Below are 17253 nucleotides of genomic sequence, written 5' to 3' on the forward strand. Positions count from 1 at the left end.
TGGGAGTGGGGGCAGTGGCGGAGGCGATGGAGGAGGCGATGGAGGCGGCGCGAGTCCGAAGGGCGGCGTGAGGCGCAGTCCTCAGGGCTCCTCTCAGCAGCAGCAGCAGCGGCGGCGGTGGAGCGGCAGTCGAGGCGACATCGGCAGCAGCAGCAGCGTGAAGCAGGGAGGGGGAGTCGAGGAGACCGCCTGCCCCGTCGAGGTGATGGCGCTCGTCCGCGGCGAGCCGAGGGTGTGGACACGGCTGGCTGGGAGAGACGGGGAGAGGGATGGAGCGAGAGAGAGAGAGAGAAGTGGAGATGTTGAGGGAGATGGGAGAGAGGGGACGAGGAGGGGGGGGGAGATGGACAGAGTGAGGTAGATGGTAGTGGTGGAGACGGAGGGGTGTGTGTGTGGAGAGAGGTGTGGGCAGGTGTCGTGGTGGCCGCTGTGGTGGCCGCTGGGCCGCGTTATGTAACCGAGGCGAGGCGATGGCTCCGCGTGCGTGAGGCCCATGGAGACAGCTGCAGCTCGGTGGGCGGTCGCCTGAGGCGAGGACGAGTCAACAACATCATCATCATCACCACCATCATCACCACATCCACCATCGTTATTATCACCATCATCACCATAGTCATCACCACATCCACCATCATCATCAACCACCACATCCACCATCGTCATTACCACATCCACCACCATCACCACATCCACCGTCATTACCTCATCCACCATCACCACATCCACCACCATCATCACCTCATCCACCATCACCACATCCACCACCATCATCACCACATCCACCGTCATCACCTCATCCACCATCACCACATCCACCACCACCGTCATCACCTCATCCACCATCACCACATCCACCACCACCATCATCACCTCATCCACCATCACCACATCCACCACCACCATCATCACCACATCCACCGTCATCACCTCATCCACCATCACCACATCCACCACCACCATTATCACCACATCCACCGTCATCACCTCATCCACCATCACCACATCCACCACCATCATCACCACATCCACCACCACCATCATCACCACATCCACCATCACCACATCCACCATCACCACATCCACCATCATCACCACATCCACCATCACCACATCCACCACCACCATCATCACCTCATCCACCATCACCACATCCACCACCACCATCATCACCACATCCACCATCACCACATCCACCACCACCATCATCACCACATCCACCGTCATCACCTCATCCACCATCACCACATCCACCACCACCATCATCACCACATCCACCATCACCATCATCACCACATCCACCGTCATTACCTCATCCACCATCACCACATCCACCACCACCATCATCACCACATCCACCGTCATCACCTCATCCACCATCACCACATCCACCACCATCATCATCACCACATCCACCACCACCATCATCACCACATCCACCATCATCACCACATCCACCATCGTCATTACCACCACATCCACCATCATCACCACATCCACCATCATCACCACATCCACCACCATCATCATCACCACATCCACCACCATCATCATCACCACATCCACCACCACCATCATCACCACATCCACCATCATCACCACATCCACCATCATCACCACATCCACCATCGTCATTATCACCACATCTATCATTATCACCACATCTACCATCATTGCCATGTTCACTATAACAACCACCACCATTATCATCGCCATCAGCACCACCACCACCGCCATCATAATCACTGTTATCATCATCACCACGACCAGCAACTACTACCAGCATCACTTTCACCACCACCACCACCATCATCGCCACCGCTACCGCAGCTACCAGAATCGGGCTGTTGTCTTATCCGAGCATCTGTGTCTCTCTACGGCCTCGTGTGCACGGCCACTGAGATTTGGTCCAGATTTCTAACCCCCGGACAATGTTTATTAATTGTTTAAACAAAGTGCAAGGTCGTCAATAGGTGATTATATTTTAGACTAAGGAACAACACAGACGGACGGACGGACGGCTCCATACATCTGTCTGTGAAAACGAGTTTTATATCTCAATCGGGTTCCTCCAGTATAAATACATATTCTGATGTCTCCGCAGAGACAAAACAAGGGTGTTTTACACGTCCCATCAGCCCCGTGGTCGTTTTGGGAGCGCACGTCCTGCTGCTGCTGCTGAGATTACCCACTCTCAGAGGCCGCGTGGCCAATGGGCTTTGTAAACAAACAATGCCTTTGTTTTCATGTGAAATGCTTCATGTGAAATGCTTCAAATCTAGAAATGAAGGAGACATTGCGAAATTGCTTTGTTACCTAAATCCTCCAGATGTGTTCTGTGCTCTTTCCAGCTAGAATCTTATTCGTGGTGTTCCACATGTTGACGCCAAGTGACGTCACTCCACGTGCCGGCCGCTGTCTCGTGACGTCACAAGCGGGTAAATGTCGCCGCGATGGGTTTCCACGGCAACGCGGTCCTCGCCAAAATCCAACTCCCCCCTCGTGCCACGTGAGCCCAGGGACGGCAACGACGCTCGCACAAGCGCGCCGATCTCTCGCCGCCGAAGTTGCCTCTCTTGCGTCGACGGTGTCGCTTGACCCCGCGGCGTGGCCTCGATTTTACACGCAGAGGGAGACCGGATGGGCACTTCCGACAAAGTGGGGCCACCCCCCCAAGTTATTTAGTTATTTTGACGCTGGAAGGACGTTGACGTGACCCCCGGGGCGGGATGTCCGACGTTCCAATTGTGAGTCGAGCACTTTCAACGTCGCGCCACGCGGCCAGGCACAACGAGATGGCAACGCGGCGGCAACGCATTCGTCGATAACGCTGCCCCGACGAAGGCAATCACGTGCAGCGGTGATAGAGACGGAGTTTCGGGCAATGGCCCTCCTTCACAGCAGCGAGAGAGCGAGGGAGAGATTGCGTGAACGGTAGTTAGAGACTGCACTGTACACCATGGGGCCCTGATAGAAATGTGACAGACGTCTTCGACTACACAATCGCGACGACAGAAACACATGTGAAGGGGATATCACAGAACCTGCAGCAGGTCATGGTTTACTAACTGCTTTACTAACTGCTTTACTAACTGCTTTACTAACTGCTTTACTAACTGCTTTACTAACTGGTTTATATGAAGACGTGCGCACCTTTTGGTCTTCCTTTCTTTCGCTCGAATTCCAGTTGGACTATCGACACCGTGTCTAGGAGGGAGCAGTGTGCCACGTGGTGTCGGAGAATGGCCTTGGAAGATGACACCACTGAACTACTTGTGAAGTCCCTTCAGTTTCCTCTTCTCCACACTCGGTCTATGCGCCGCTTTTCTCCTCCGCGTTCTTGGCATCCCAATGCAATCAAAATGTGTAATCCTCAGCGTTGGATTATGCTGAGTCGAGCGACAAACCACATTTCATATTTGTAACTGGAAAGCAGGCAGCTTTAGTGTCACACTCCATAAAAGACGACTGACTTGGTTCACTGGTGATGGGGATCATTTATTGTGCGTGTTTAGCCTGAGCCGTTTAGAAAGTTAGAATTTATGATAAACAAATATGGGCTCCAAATTTGATTATTTTAAATGTTCGTGTTTTTTTCTAATTGTAAGCTTTAGTGCAACTATGTGCCACATTTGCTCTTCATAGCTGTTCCATGATGCCATTAGAATTTACATCTGTCAGTGGCCATCAGCTATATTTTTTTAGTTTTTAGGCTGTTGTGAGTGAGTGGGTTGAGACGTCAACTCGCCACCCTTGGAAACCCGATTCAATCACTGGGGGCGGCCTGGAGCCTAACCCAGCTTCTAAGTGCTCGCTAACAACACAGGGAAAGGTCCCTGACCCACCCAGCCAGGTCCTTTATAAATACTTTCTGTGCAGGAGCCAAATTCGGCGCAGCCCAGAGTTCCTGAGTGTGTTCATCCCTCAGCTTCGTGTCTCTCTGGTGGGAACCGTTTGTGTTCCAACTCTAAGAATATGTAAATGAAAAACTTAATGTGGTCTCATACGTCCGCAAACCGTAGAGCGTTTGAGTCCAGCCTTGCCTCACGTGTGCGATTTTGTGAGTAAACTCATGTCCAAACAACTACGCCCAACTATTCTTGAAGTCACCCTGACCCGCCGCTAACATTTTGGCATATGTCATGTCACGCGTGCCCCGCGCACGCACTGTGACGTGCCAAACGAAAATACTATCTTGCGTGTAACATCATAGGCACGGTGACTCTTATACTCTGGTGGGTCTGCAACCATCTTCCTCTAAAATGTCATTTTTAGTCTGTGGATAACTGGAAGATTATCATGATGAGCAACCCTTATTGAGTAGCAAAAGTTGTAGATAAGCATATTGTATATAAAGTAAAAATAGTTTGTATCCCTGTGTCAATCTCTTCTGTTGGATGAAGTCCTACCCACACCATGTTGGTCGTGGGATTGTTTAACCATACTTCACCACACTGGTCAGTGCGGGTTGGTGAAGAGGGAGGCCCAGAATCGGTTTCGATATCACTCGCAAATGAAACCAGCTGTGGCCCGGAATCAAAAGTTGGACCGCCAAGTTCATTGCAAAGTACGCTGAGCACTGCACCATTTATATACGCTGGCTATAAAGTGTTAGAGTTTAATAGACAGGTAAATCATCAACTTGGCAGGTGTTGTTCGCCAGAATAAGGTACCCATCAACCCATGGCCCTCGGCAAACCTCTAATTTCCCGACAACTCTTGTTCAAATAAAGTAAACTCGAACTGGTTTTAACTGATTACCAGCAGTGCGTACACTGTTAAACAGAACCTGCAGCATTCGGTGGTGGTATAGACTACAGCCATCCATATCTATGCTCATCATAGTTCAGCAGTGTTTTATGAATTCATTAATCTCTTGAAGATGTAGTTTTCCATGAAAAAGCATGGCTTTTAAAGCTCAATCATTCTATTGTGGAAGTAGGGCCCATGACCAAATCATTCGGAATGCGCCTGATCTCCTTTACTCTTGGAAGCTAAGCAGGTGTGAGCCTGGATAGTGCTCAGATGGGACCCACTGTACTTAAAACAGGCGTTGTATTACATTTTCAGTAGAGGGCAGTGCAGAAAAAATCCATTGTACTGTACTATCTAGATTTGAAGTTTGTACTGTACTGTGTTCGAAAATATGTGTGTCCCAACTTCACCGACTAGCTCTGACTAGCCGGGTGAAGTTTGGTAAAATGATCCCGATGACCCGCATGGTGGCCTTCATCGAGCAGCAGGTTCAGAATAAGAATCCGAATATTTATTTACACTGGAGGAATCCGATGAGCTATAAAGCTCTTTTTCACACATCCAGTCGGGGCGGGTAAGAATGTTATAACGACAAAGAACAAAACGGATTTGGTTCACTAAAGAGCTGCACGGCACGAGTCGGAGCAGCGGCAACGCCTGGTTGCTCACAAGCAACTTAGCGCTGGGCACGGCACAAGGGGGCAGGAGGAGACACCGGGCAAGCGAGGTTTGGTGCGGGAAAGTATCTCACACGTACGTCAAGTCGTGCTCAAAAGGGCAGTGCGTCTGCAGACGTTTCAGAACGTGGGTAAGGCAAGTGGAGCAAGTGGGGCGGCACCAGCCGACAGGGCGGCATGAATGAGCTCACACGTCGGGCTTGCAGGGGCTGCATCCTTCGCGAGCGAGCTGTCCGCATTCTGGCAGCCCTGAAATCGCTCTGACCTTGAAAAAAAGTATTTAAAATTATATTTTTGAAGCGGTGAGATGACCTTGACAAAAATATACCCGCTCCTTCGATTGCTGCGTGGGGGTTGGCGGGGGGGGCAGATACAACAACAGTGGTGATACAGATTGGGGAGGTGGTCTTGATTAATGATGTAGTGGTCGGTGTCTGATTGCATGGAAATTCGCTGCTGGTCATGCATGTGTATGCTTGTCAGGTTCACATTTTTACGAAAAAATGTTTTGCTTTTCTACAAAAAAATGTATGGGCAGTGGGGGGCAGCGGTAACACTCACGCCTCAGCAATACGTTCCTGACTCAATTGGCATTACACACAGTGGCAACATCGCCCCCATACTGTGAAAACTTGGCAGGACCGTTCTGAAAAAAAGTCTTGAGACTCAGTGAGGTTTTCCTGGGTAAACGAGCATAATCATAAATAACAATAAAATATAATCATTCTGACGATGCTCTGCGTGTCATCATAAGATGAGGTATCCTTCGGATCTCTCACAGAGCAGTGCAGTCCATGGAAGTGGATATGACAGAGCCACCATTGAGATCACTGCAAATGACTTATGATGAACGCAGTAGGAGGCAGCACTTTCTTACTCACCACAAACACGTTTAACAAATTACATTCAACCCGTTATTTTCTATTCTTAGAGCTGGAATTCAGCCAAATTAAGCGCAGAACCAAGTTTACTGTGTTGGCTTTTTGTGTGCAGTCATTGGTGGCCAGGCTGAGACAATCAACTCTAGACATGCAAACCTAATTTAATGACAGGCAGCTGCCTGGATTCTAACTCTGGGTATCTGTGGTTGCCAGCTCAGCGCCCTGACCTCTGAGTCACCCAGCCTCCTCGTGTAAGGTTCATATTTCAGACTGACCCTTCACATTGTTGTATGTATGTCCCTGCGTGGCAGCGATGATTTCATTGGATAGCAGGCCAGTTTGGATTCAAATGCACCTCCTGTGGGTCACACAGTTTGGCCGATGAAAATGAAAAGCAAAATAATATGGTATTCATTTTCCGATTCAGAACCCGAAAGCGTGGGAAAATAACTTTTTTATTTTGCGACAGGGCACGCCAAATCCCCCGTTTCAATGGCTGGTTTAAGTTCAGGTTGTATTTGAGTAGAAAGTTTGAATTTTTTTATTTATTAAAACACGTGGCAGGCCAGAGGAAGGCTCTTGGTGAGCTGGGTGCGGCCTGCGGGCCGTGTGTTTGACACCCCGACTCGAGATGGAGCACTGGGGAAGTCAGCTACAGCAATACAGGAAGAGGGGCCATTGGGGGAGTGTGGTGTGACGGGGCCTGGTGCCTTAATTACTCGTAAACGTTCGAGGCACTCTTGTCTTTAAATGTCTGTTTACGTTCCGCTCTGTATCCACCGGCTCCACAGGCCAGAGAGATTGCCCTTCTCTAAAACGCCTATAAAATAAGCTTTGGCCCTTTGATCTTAGGTGCATGCCGAGAATGCTATGAAATTCCTGGGAGGACGGGTTAAGCTACTTGAAAGTAAAAACTATAATACGATAGAGAAAAATTGTGAACGTAATGCGGAAGAGGAGATTGCTGCCGATAGGGAAAAATGTGCAGAAAGGGAAATGGAAGGCTACCGAGACCGGCAACGCAGTGGGGAAAACCCAAAGGGTGGACCTAAAGCCAGATGGTGGGGTGTGGTAAGAGCAGACTTATGGGGTTGGGTGTTAACTCTGTCATAGGCTCTGCCAGATGAGAGCGGTGATGAGGTACGGTGGCCCTGGTGGCTTGGTGGCGTTGGCCATGATGACCTCTTGACGTTTTTAAAATCTCGAGTCCCTAGTAGCATTTTACCAGAATTTGTCCCTTGAACGGCATTTCTATAATAGTAATATTACTACTATTATACCTGGCACACTGCATCCGCCATTCTTCTCGCTGTGGCTCTAAGTCATGAGCCATCTCCAGTCTACCAGCAACCCAGGAAATATGCGGTGAGAATTAAAGCCCTGTGTATAACCCTGTTGATGTCATATACGGCTGGCATCTCAACACATTAATTTTAATAATTTAATAAACAATGTCGAGACTCCTGGTATGCCTTAAAATAAATCCAAATGCAGATGACGAATAGCAGCTTGTCGAAATCCATCATCTGACCACCAACCCTCCCAAACCAAAACTATTCAACTCTCTCTGTAAATGACTAACACCAGTCATGCGCAATGGCAAGCTCTCTCGGTGACTGTAAGAAAAAGCTGCTGTTATTTTTAATCAACCTGTAATTTAATTTATATTGCCTGTTCACGGAGCAGTTGGTGCTGCTTGCGTGGGTTTGGCAGACATTCGGACAATCAGACTTGTGAGGTGCGGCCCATCAGCCGTGACGGGGCACAGACTCGGTCTTCTCCGGATTGTAAGATGCGCCCTCTTCTCCGTTGTTCACTCGGCGGGTGCATCTTGAAGACTGGGTTTCAATCGAGTTGTTTAGAGCATATACCGTTGGGCTGAAAGCAACCATATAAAAATGTCTGCACGCAACTGTGACTCAACTACTGTATTTGTAACGCAGTTAATCATGAGTGCAACTATGGGGAATATAAGTAACAAAATAAATAAGCTGACTATTCGGCTCCTTCCCACTTCTGTCCCTCCGTGTAAAAAAAACGCAAGTATTGTTTTGAGGACCCATATGTAACAGAGAGGGCCTTTGCCTAAACATCTGGCAGTTCACCAGCATTGGTTCAAACGAGCCTCACTGCTGATGAGACGCTGAATGTTGGAACCGGTTCACAGTTTACTTGTGTTGAGCTGATGCTGCTGAAAAAAAACAACTCTCAGAAGGCCATGTGGCTGATAGGGTGTTCAAAAAAATACTTAAATATTTTTTTTCATGGAGGAACAGATCCGTGAAGGTGGCGATTTGTCTGTTTATTGACGTTGTTTGCTTATATTCTGCGCAAGGACGTTAACGGTCATCTCGTGTTATTGTTATCGTTGTCGTTGTGATGTTTGATTGCGTTCGTTCGCACGCGCTCCCAGGTGCCGGTGGCCATGTCGGAGGAGGACGAGGCCGCGGCCATCACGTCGTACATCACGGCGCAGGAGGTGAAGTGCGTGCTGCACTGGTACGAGAGCTGGAGCGGCCCGCAGCGCGAGCGCTTTCTGCGCGACCTCGTGCTCAAGGCGACGCCGGGGAAGCTGTGCGCGCTGCTCGACGGGCTGCAGGCGCTCGGCGTGTCGGACCGCGCGCCCAGCATCTTCGAGTGCCAGCTGCGCCTGTGGACGCAGTGGTTCGAGAGCTGGAGCGAGGACGAGCGCAACGGCTTCCTCAACCGCCTGGAGCAGGCTGACGCCGGCTTCGTGGCGCGCTTCTACCAGGAGGTCGCCGCCACCAGCTGCCAGCCGTAGCGCGGCGCCTCGCGGGGGGGGGGGGGGGGCACTCCATCTCAACGCGCGTTCGCGGAGCGGGACAAATGCGGTCGGTGCAGTTAGGGAGAGAATCGGTGATTCCGCAGATCCGGTTCGTTTCTCGTGAAATTGGTCTCCCGCGTGGGGGGGGGGTGGGGAGGTTGTTTGCAAGGTGCCTGTGGGCGAGGGCCTTGCCCCAGCTGGGAAGTTCCAGGCTGACGACAGCAGCAACAAGAACAGGATGTTTGTGCCATGTGTTGGTTATATTGCTGCAGGAGTGTATGCTTAGCAAACTGCGTGCACTTTACAGACCCTTACTGGCTGTCAATGTAAAATAATAGGCCTTGGCAGCATGAAATATATTTTTTTCTGTGTAAACAAATCCCTGGCAAAATGATCTCCCCCCATCCCCTGCCATGGCGATTCAAGGAATTGTTGATTTGCAATCGATATTTTTTTCACATTACGGTGAGTGGTAGCGCCTCTAGTGGCTGCAGGGGCGATGTGATCCCCTTACATTCAAAATCGATATGATATTCATCGATGAATCGATAGAGCAATCCACCGCTGCCTGTCGGTATAATATAAAAGTGGTCTACACAGGGTGCTCACTGAAAGCGTTGATCAGACTCCCTGGTACCGATGAACATGTGCTCGGAGCTGCGCCGCTTGTCTGCAGCACGTCACTCAATCGGTTGTGGCGCAGAAACCCCGCACAGTGTCACACAGCTGCCCAGGTGCCGCAGCAGTCGTCCCTAGGGTGGCCGAAGTGAACCTGTCCATTTGAGCATGAAGCCAGGATCGCGATCGAAGGGAAAGAAGACATAGGCCGCTGAGATTTTAGGCGGCTTGCCCACCGCGTTATGGGGAGGGGGGGGACGGGAGTGAACGTGGGTCAAACGAAACGAGCATGAAGGAACGGATATTGGAACGGCAGCAACCCTGACAACAGCAATCCCAACAACAGCAATCCCAACTTAAGGCACAGACATTGGAGGAATTGACCCAGGCTGAGCGACGGCGAGTTGGAGTTCGGGACGTCGCGGGCGTTTTAAACATTGACCCCCGTGCTGGCCGCAGTGTTGGCCCCGGCAGAACGTCACCAGAGCGTGCCATGGAAGGTGCCCGTGGCTCGGACGATGCCGAGGTCCGGCTTGGGGCATGACTACGTATTGCTGCGTGCCCAACCGGCGCTCCTCCGTGACGGAGCCTTCACGTCAGCGTCACGGTGACAGACGTGCATCGGTCGTGCTGGTAGTTATAGTTGGGGAATCGGCAATACCGCGGCAAAGCTTTGCCATCAGATCCGCGCCGGCTCGTCGTTGTGTTGTGAATTTTAAAAAAGTTCCTTACTCTCACGAAATATCAACCCTCGTTTAACTTGAGAGTGCATTTATTCAAGTCAGTTTACATGACTGTGACACCTTAAACTGAAGCGGCGAAAGACAACAGCCCCTTACTGACTCGTGGTGTGCCCTCCCCATTATACCAAGGATTATGCACTTCACGTTTGCCATATCCACGTGCAGATTGTAGTTCACGCGGATTTCATTGAACAGTTAAGCCTTACACAGGTGCTACGAACTTTTTTTTACGTTATGAAATTCAAAATGAATAATAATCCCGATGAGATAGTTTGTGGAATATCAGCGATGCATTCGCAAGAGCTTCGTGTGACTTAATCGCACAAACCCACCTTGCCACCGGTGCGCTGTTCCATCGCCCACAAGGGTCAGACAAGAGGCGTGACCTTGGACACTGGACTTGAGAAATGTAAAGCGGGTTTGCGCAACGTTTGAGTTTTCTACGTCACCAGCAGTGCGTGCGTGCGTGTTATTTGCTCGTGTGTGAGAAAACGGAAAATGGGCAATGAGTGCGGCTCCGGTAGTGATCGTGGAGTGCACCGTATGTACGCATGTTGAACTTCCTTCGCACCGTACGTAGCCACCCGTGCTAATCGGAGGTGCGCCGTGTGGCTCGAGTGGACTGCGTCGTCGCTTCTCCCCATCCCGTCGGGGCCTCTACGCTCGGAAAAACGGCCACCTTGCTAAGCAATCGTCAATTTTGTTTCGTGACGTTAAGTTGGTAAACAGCTCTTCTTCGCGCGAACGTTCCGTTGTTAACGTGCTTGCGTGCGCATGTGTGAGTGAAACAAAAATTACATTTCTTTTCTCATTAGAGTATTGTGTAATCCCACATTTTAACGCGGTAAGTTTTGTCGCGTGACTGATGTTTAAACAAACGTAGAGTGTTTGAACTTTCCATCATAGTGCGCAATGCACAGTGCAGGATTTGTGTTTCTGGGTGATGAGATACAATTTTAGGGTGCTTCCAACATAAATCTTTGATCCAAACACAAGTGTATACATTAGGGATGAGTTTCAGATAATTTTTGTTGGGATATTTAAACACAATGAGATTTTTTTGGGACTTTCGGATCATTTGCACTCTGTAGTAACGTGAAATGTATTTGCACTACAATGGTGATATCACTCAATACCGTGCGACACCTCTTATGCCGGAAAAATCGTGCGAAAGATACCATACCAGCGATGTAATTTTCGGTTTTTAGATTGATTCAAAATTCCAAAAAAATATACATTTAGGCCTGATTTTCTAGTTTTTTTTTTTATTCATTGAGAACACATCCCTGGTGTACGTACATTTGTGCGTGGAATGTGCAGGACGCTTGCACCAATGCACACAATCCAAATTATTTCCGTGAAACACTGAGACAATGCCATGAGAGTGCATAGATGCATTTCTGTGAGCGTGTGCACCCCCACACATTTATGTTGCAAATAACCCAGAATGCACCACTTACATACAGTTTAAACACGCAGGATAAAAGCATCCATCCTTAAATTGCATCTGGCACACGGCGAGGTTCGTGACAACTCTGTGTAGTGGCACTGATGGGAAGATTAGACCCTCTGTGTTTACATCTTTTTTTGTCGTTATACACTTCCCATGGTACATGTGGCAAACGTTACTTATTGGTGGGAAGTGGTTTTGTTTCAGAAATGTGGCCGGGAACCACTTTCACTGGCGGTTTTCAGATTGATATTTTAGAGATCGCTGGATTTTTTTTACAAGGAATGCAAATCTCATAAACCGTGACACAACAGTGGAATGGCTAAAGTGTCGACACGTAGAAAACTGAAAATGAATCTTATCAGAGATCAGAGTTCTTTTTAATCTGTCTAGAGAGTAACTACTGTATTAGCAGTGCACACATTGTGTTGCAGTTAACTCATACGTGCACGATTAATAAAGTAAACTTTTGACTGAATTTCCTGATGTGATACAAATGATCAGATAAGACGTCCATCCATTGCAGAGATGGAGTAATGAAATGAGTTCGTGCGCAGGTGCTGGGTAGATTGTTATACCGCAGGATCTTGACAGGTGCCAGCAGCTTGGGAGGCCTTCATCCAACAGTGGCTTGACCATGGCTAATTTTGATGATACAAAAGAATGGTTGGATGTATGTTTATCATGAACGTATTCTCCAAGCATGAACAATATATTAAATTAATTCGGTTCATCTGGTGAGAAATGAGTGTAACGATTCACCCTGCAGTGGATTCGATGGAATGTCGCAATTTTTTTTAAAGAATCGGTCCCCGGGGCCGCAGGCGTCATGTGAACCGATTACATAGATCAGCAATACCGTTCATAATTATCCTTTACAGCCCTTCGGGAATCTACTGGATAAATGCTTCTCCGTGCCATATCACTCATTGGGGTTGTTTTGACCATCGGCACACCGGTGAGTGAGTTGGTGAAAGGGTGGGGGGGGGGGGCGGCAGGACCGGTTCAGATCTCACTCGCCACTCGTCGTCATCGCCATGGCCGGAAATCGAGCTTGGTCTTGCCGGGTTCATTGGGCAGCGTGCTAACCGCTGCACCACTGTTCCACCCCGACAACAGCACGTGTTCATCGAAGTACATCGATTCTTACACATGCAACCAGGTGCATGCATCATCTTAAAATGCAATGGTTGATTATTTTATCCATTATTGCTCATTTCTTAGAAAGCGTGAGCATTTTTGGGGCGGTTTAACGTGTTTTTCAAATGTTACGAAGAAAAAGTATTTGTATTTTATTTACTCTTTCCTGAAATGTGTTTCAGACGACATCTGCCTCCGTGCTATTGAGCTGACCGATTGATGTCTACCAGACTAGAGCCATGGTTCTGACTGCACGAGCACTCGCAGGATTCCTGTTCACGGTTTAGTGTACAACTGTATGCACAAACCAAATACTTTTGAACAATGATGCAGTATCATCAGTACGTACCTTTCTGAACCGAATGGCTGCTCATGGGAACAGTGTCCGAGTCCTTTTGGAGTTTTCGGTACCGGCTGATGCAGATTCTCCTCACTGAGGGCCAAATATAACTTTCATATCTTTGGTGGGCAACCACACATGCACATAAACCCTCGCGTCGTTATCCAATGAGAACGAAAAGAAATAACGTTACTCCAGCGACACAAGTTACTGAGCGTGATGCATTAAGAAACGCGATGTTGCCGGGTCAAAATTCGTCCCCTCTAGTACCCGATTAGTGTAGCTGAGATGTTTGCGGTGACGGATGGATTTCATTTGCGCGACACGTCAAATTTGTAGGCCTCGTGTGGCCCACAGGCCGTGGCAGTCGTAGTCACGGGCCAGATGAGGTCCACGGGGGGCCTCGCGGAGGGCCGGGGGTCCCGCACTCCGAGTTCAGGGTTTTGTTCCAGATGAATTCCGGTGCTCGCTCTGAAACAATCTGCAACTGGTGTGGATCCCTCTTGGCTTATCGAGGACATGTTTTATGTTTTGATAAAATGAAATGAAAGTAGACATCTAATGTATGACCACTTGTGCGTAACGGTACGTTCACTGCCGTCCATTTGTGATCCATTAAGATTTAACACTTAAAAAATGTTGCATTAAAAATGCCGAGATTTATTCCAACGTGTTTTCTTCTAACACTCCAATTTGTAGCCTTTATCACGCTAGCCTCATGCGCATCAGTGCATTTGCCTTCACGTGGCCATGCCATTTCATTCAATTAAGTTAAGACTGATTCATGTATGGGCTACAAGTGTTTCCATATATAGGAAGGCGTGCATTATTGATACCCCAGACGGACATTGTGGAACATGGCTGTGTGGCTTGGTATTCTCCACGGTACAGACTCTCCATTGTCATCGCCTGTTACCTGTAATATACTTGCATAGATTAAGCAGTTCTGTTGAGCTAAATAAAATGTTTGGTTATATACAGATCTGCCATTGACCTCTGTGATATATTTACACACACCATTCCATGTATTAAAGTGCAGACTTTTTTTCAGTCGTACGAGTAATTGTCATAATTTCTTGAATGCCTTTCCAATTTACTGGTATCTGCTTTTAAAATAACCTGCAATAATTTCCTGTAATAATTTTTGATTGGTTGCTATAATGACTATGCCCATACCAAATCTGAGATGGTTATTAATTTCTACATTTATGTTTATGCCTTTGTTTCTACATTTATCAGCAAACATCCTCTTTATTTTGCTGTGAATAGCCTTGGTGGGAACATGCCACCATGCTCCACTCCTGTTTTAATACATATCTTAGTACATATACTTTCTTCATCCAATCTAAATTTGCCCGTTCCGTTTTTGTAAATGGTATTATTATATTTAAATATATATTTGACCTTGTCTTGTGAGAGCTTGGAAGGCTACACCAATTTTCACCGAGTTAAAATGCGTTTTCATAGTCCACAAAGGCCAGGCCCAGATGTCATTGACATTAATAGATTTTTTTAATCCACAATCCAATTAACAGGTGGTGCCCTGACATCCTCTCGGGCACGATTCCCCCTTCGACTGCCACTCCGCTCCTTCTCGCGACGGGTCCTGCGCGAGCCCAACATGCAACAGCCGTCGAGTCACTGTGGTCACGTGACGCACACCTGGCCGGACAGCCGTCTCGTGGAATCGCTCAACGTCGTAGCCTTTGACGTCACAAAGCACGTGAGGTTGCATTTGTGTCCCATCGTACAATGGTGGCTTTGTAATGAATACACTGGTCAACGTTGTTTCTACCGTGGCTTCCAACCTTAAATAATAATCATACAACGTGTATTTAAGGTTGGCAGCCGTGGAAGAAATATCTTAGCCCAGTGTAACATTACAGAGCCGACATTGTATGACTACAAAGTAAGGCGATGCAGCCGTGAGTTGGAGATCGTTAGAGCAGCGTGGCAGAGGAGGGATGAGCAGGGGGAGTACGTGGTGCAGTGTCGCTTGCCTTGCTCAAGTCAAGAAACGTGTTCCCGTGGATCTGTTACAACGCCGAGTGCTCTTTTTTGCTGGCCACTTGATATTTCGGGCCTTTGGACCCATAAACCCCTAGGCTCTCCGATTACGGTGTTTAAGTAGTCAATACCGTGAACGATAATAGATAATATAAGAATCGGTTCTGATGCGAACCGACTCGATGGCGTCTCTGCTACGATGCGGTGCCGACTTTTGGTTTGTTTATCACTTGAGTTGTGCGGCTTTCCAAGGCCGCACACGTGGGATTCCCATGTGGTTCAGATAACGTTATGGAAGGCTGATTGATAACGAGGCAAGGTCAAGGGTCGGCCCTGCTGCTCAGATGATACACGCATACCGAGCAACACGGAAGACGGAAAAAAGGAGTTTGACCGATGGATGGAGCTACAGTATTGACAAGTTTACAACCCTCTAATCAATCCACTGCTGGATGAAGGACTCCTCACGCCGTATCGGTATTGCGGGTTGCTCGATCATGCTTGGGCGTTGGTGAAGGCAGGAGGGCGGTGGGGGGCAATGGCTGATGGAAAAACTTTTGTTGAGAAGGCCTCACGGTCGATGGACTTAAATGTTGGTGACAGAACACAACCTCGTGTTTGTAGCATGAAAACAGCCATAACGTGAGTCACACCTGCAACGTGTGCACACACGTGACAACACACGTGACGATACATGCGCACTACTTTAGTGGACTTGCATCTCCACAGCTAATGCACTTAAACGCATGTGTGTGGGTGTGCGTGGTGTTGTTTAACTTTGAAGATGTGGAACGCTCGTGAAAACGAGTCAACATTAGTCTCAGTATCCCAGGCTCAACCAAGGATTAGGCCGTGCTGGCCTTGATTCTCAGCCCAAAGCCAATGGTGGACATTACGCATTCCTCTGGTCTCTCCATCGAGTAACCGTTGTTGACATCTGACCTCAGAGGGCAGATGGGCCGTCACACTCCCATCTGGGATGTTAACTTTGGCAACCTCTGAGCCCTCTGCCACAACACCGTGTGACCGTAATGTCAGACCGATGACGATTACAGATGAGAGGTGACCCTGCACGAAACATACAACATCCTGCACTTTGAACGTCCGTGATTTAACTGCAGTAATAGTGTTCACATTTTATTTGTTTGTGCTTATTTGCTTATTAATCTTTCATTGCTCATCAATGTTGTTGTATGTTAAACGTTAGAGATATGCGCTGTATCTCGTTTCGGGTTAAAATATTTAAATGAATGAATACCCAGTTCTGCTCCTATGACTTCTTACAATATCTATCGATCTATTTTAGCTCCAGTGCTCCCCACGGCTCCGTCGTCAGCTCTCTTCTCCATCTCTCTTCTCTAATACTCTTCTCACTGCTAAATCATCTCCAGTGGGTACTCCCCTCCCATCTCTTACAAGACATCTGACCGACATTAAATAGGCCAAATACCCTGTAGAGGAGATCTCTAGAACTCCCTCGAGTGGAGGTACTTTGCCAGCAGTGGCATTCGCAAACAACTGCAGGGCTGCACCTTCATCTTCTTCTAAATTAAAGGTTGCTTCAAACAAATTGTTCCCCATCCCGAGTCCCATTGCGATCTATAGCAAACTATTTGGTGATGCTGTTGCAAAGGCAGTGGTGCACAAAGCACAATGAACACAAACACTCAACACGTCCATAGACAACATCGTGGCCTTAAAAGCAAACATAAAATAGGCGACGTTTCGGGCAATGGTCCTTCTTCATACTTCAATGCAGTTGCGCTCTCTTTCTACCCCTTTTTCGGCGACCTTTCCCCACAAGCGATAAAAGAATCCCTGCCCGACTCACCATCTCCCCGCTCGCGCTCTGAGGTTCAG

The 17253-nt window shown here is 48.3% G+C and overlaps 1 protein-coding gene across 1 annotated transcript; it reads left to right on the plus strand.

Annotated features, from left to right (window-relative positions):
• On the plus strand, positions 1–14406 carry C33H14orf119 (chromosome 33 C14orf119 homolog). Its single transcript, XM_078871774.1, has 2 exons — positions 1–202; positions 8724–14406. Exon 2 carries the CDS (start codon positions 8736–8738, stop codon positions 9090–9092), a length of 357 nt encoding a protein of 118 aa, XP_078727900.1. The 5' UTR covers positions 1–202; positions 8724–8735; the 3' UTR covers positions 9093–14406.
• The last annotated feature ends 2847 nt before the right edge of the window (positions 14407–17253 follow it).

Source organism: Lampetra fluviatilis, chromosome 33, assembly GCF_964198595.1.
Source record: "Lampetra fluviatilis chromosome 33, kcLamFluv1.1, whole genome shotgun sequence".
NCBI classification, from domain to species: Eukaryota; Metazoa; Chordata; class Hyperoartia; order Petromyzontiformes; family Petromyzontidae; genus Lampetra; species Lampetra fluviatilis.

Bases quoted from the DNA above. Each gene is read 5' to 3' on its own strand.
- C33H14orf119 (XM_078871774.1), top strand. From the start codon at position 8,736: ATGTCGGAGGAGGACGAGGCCGCGGCCATCACGTCGTACATCACGGCG.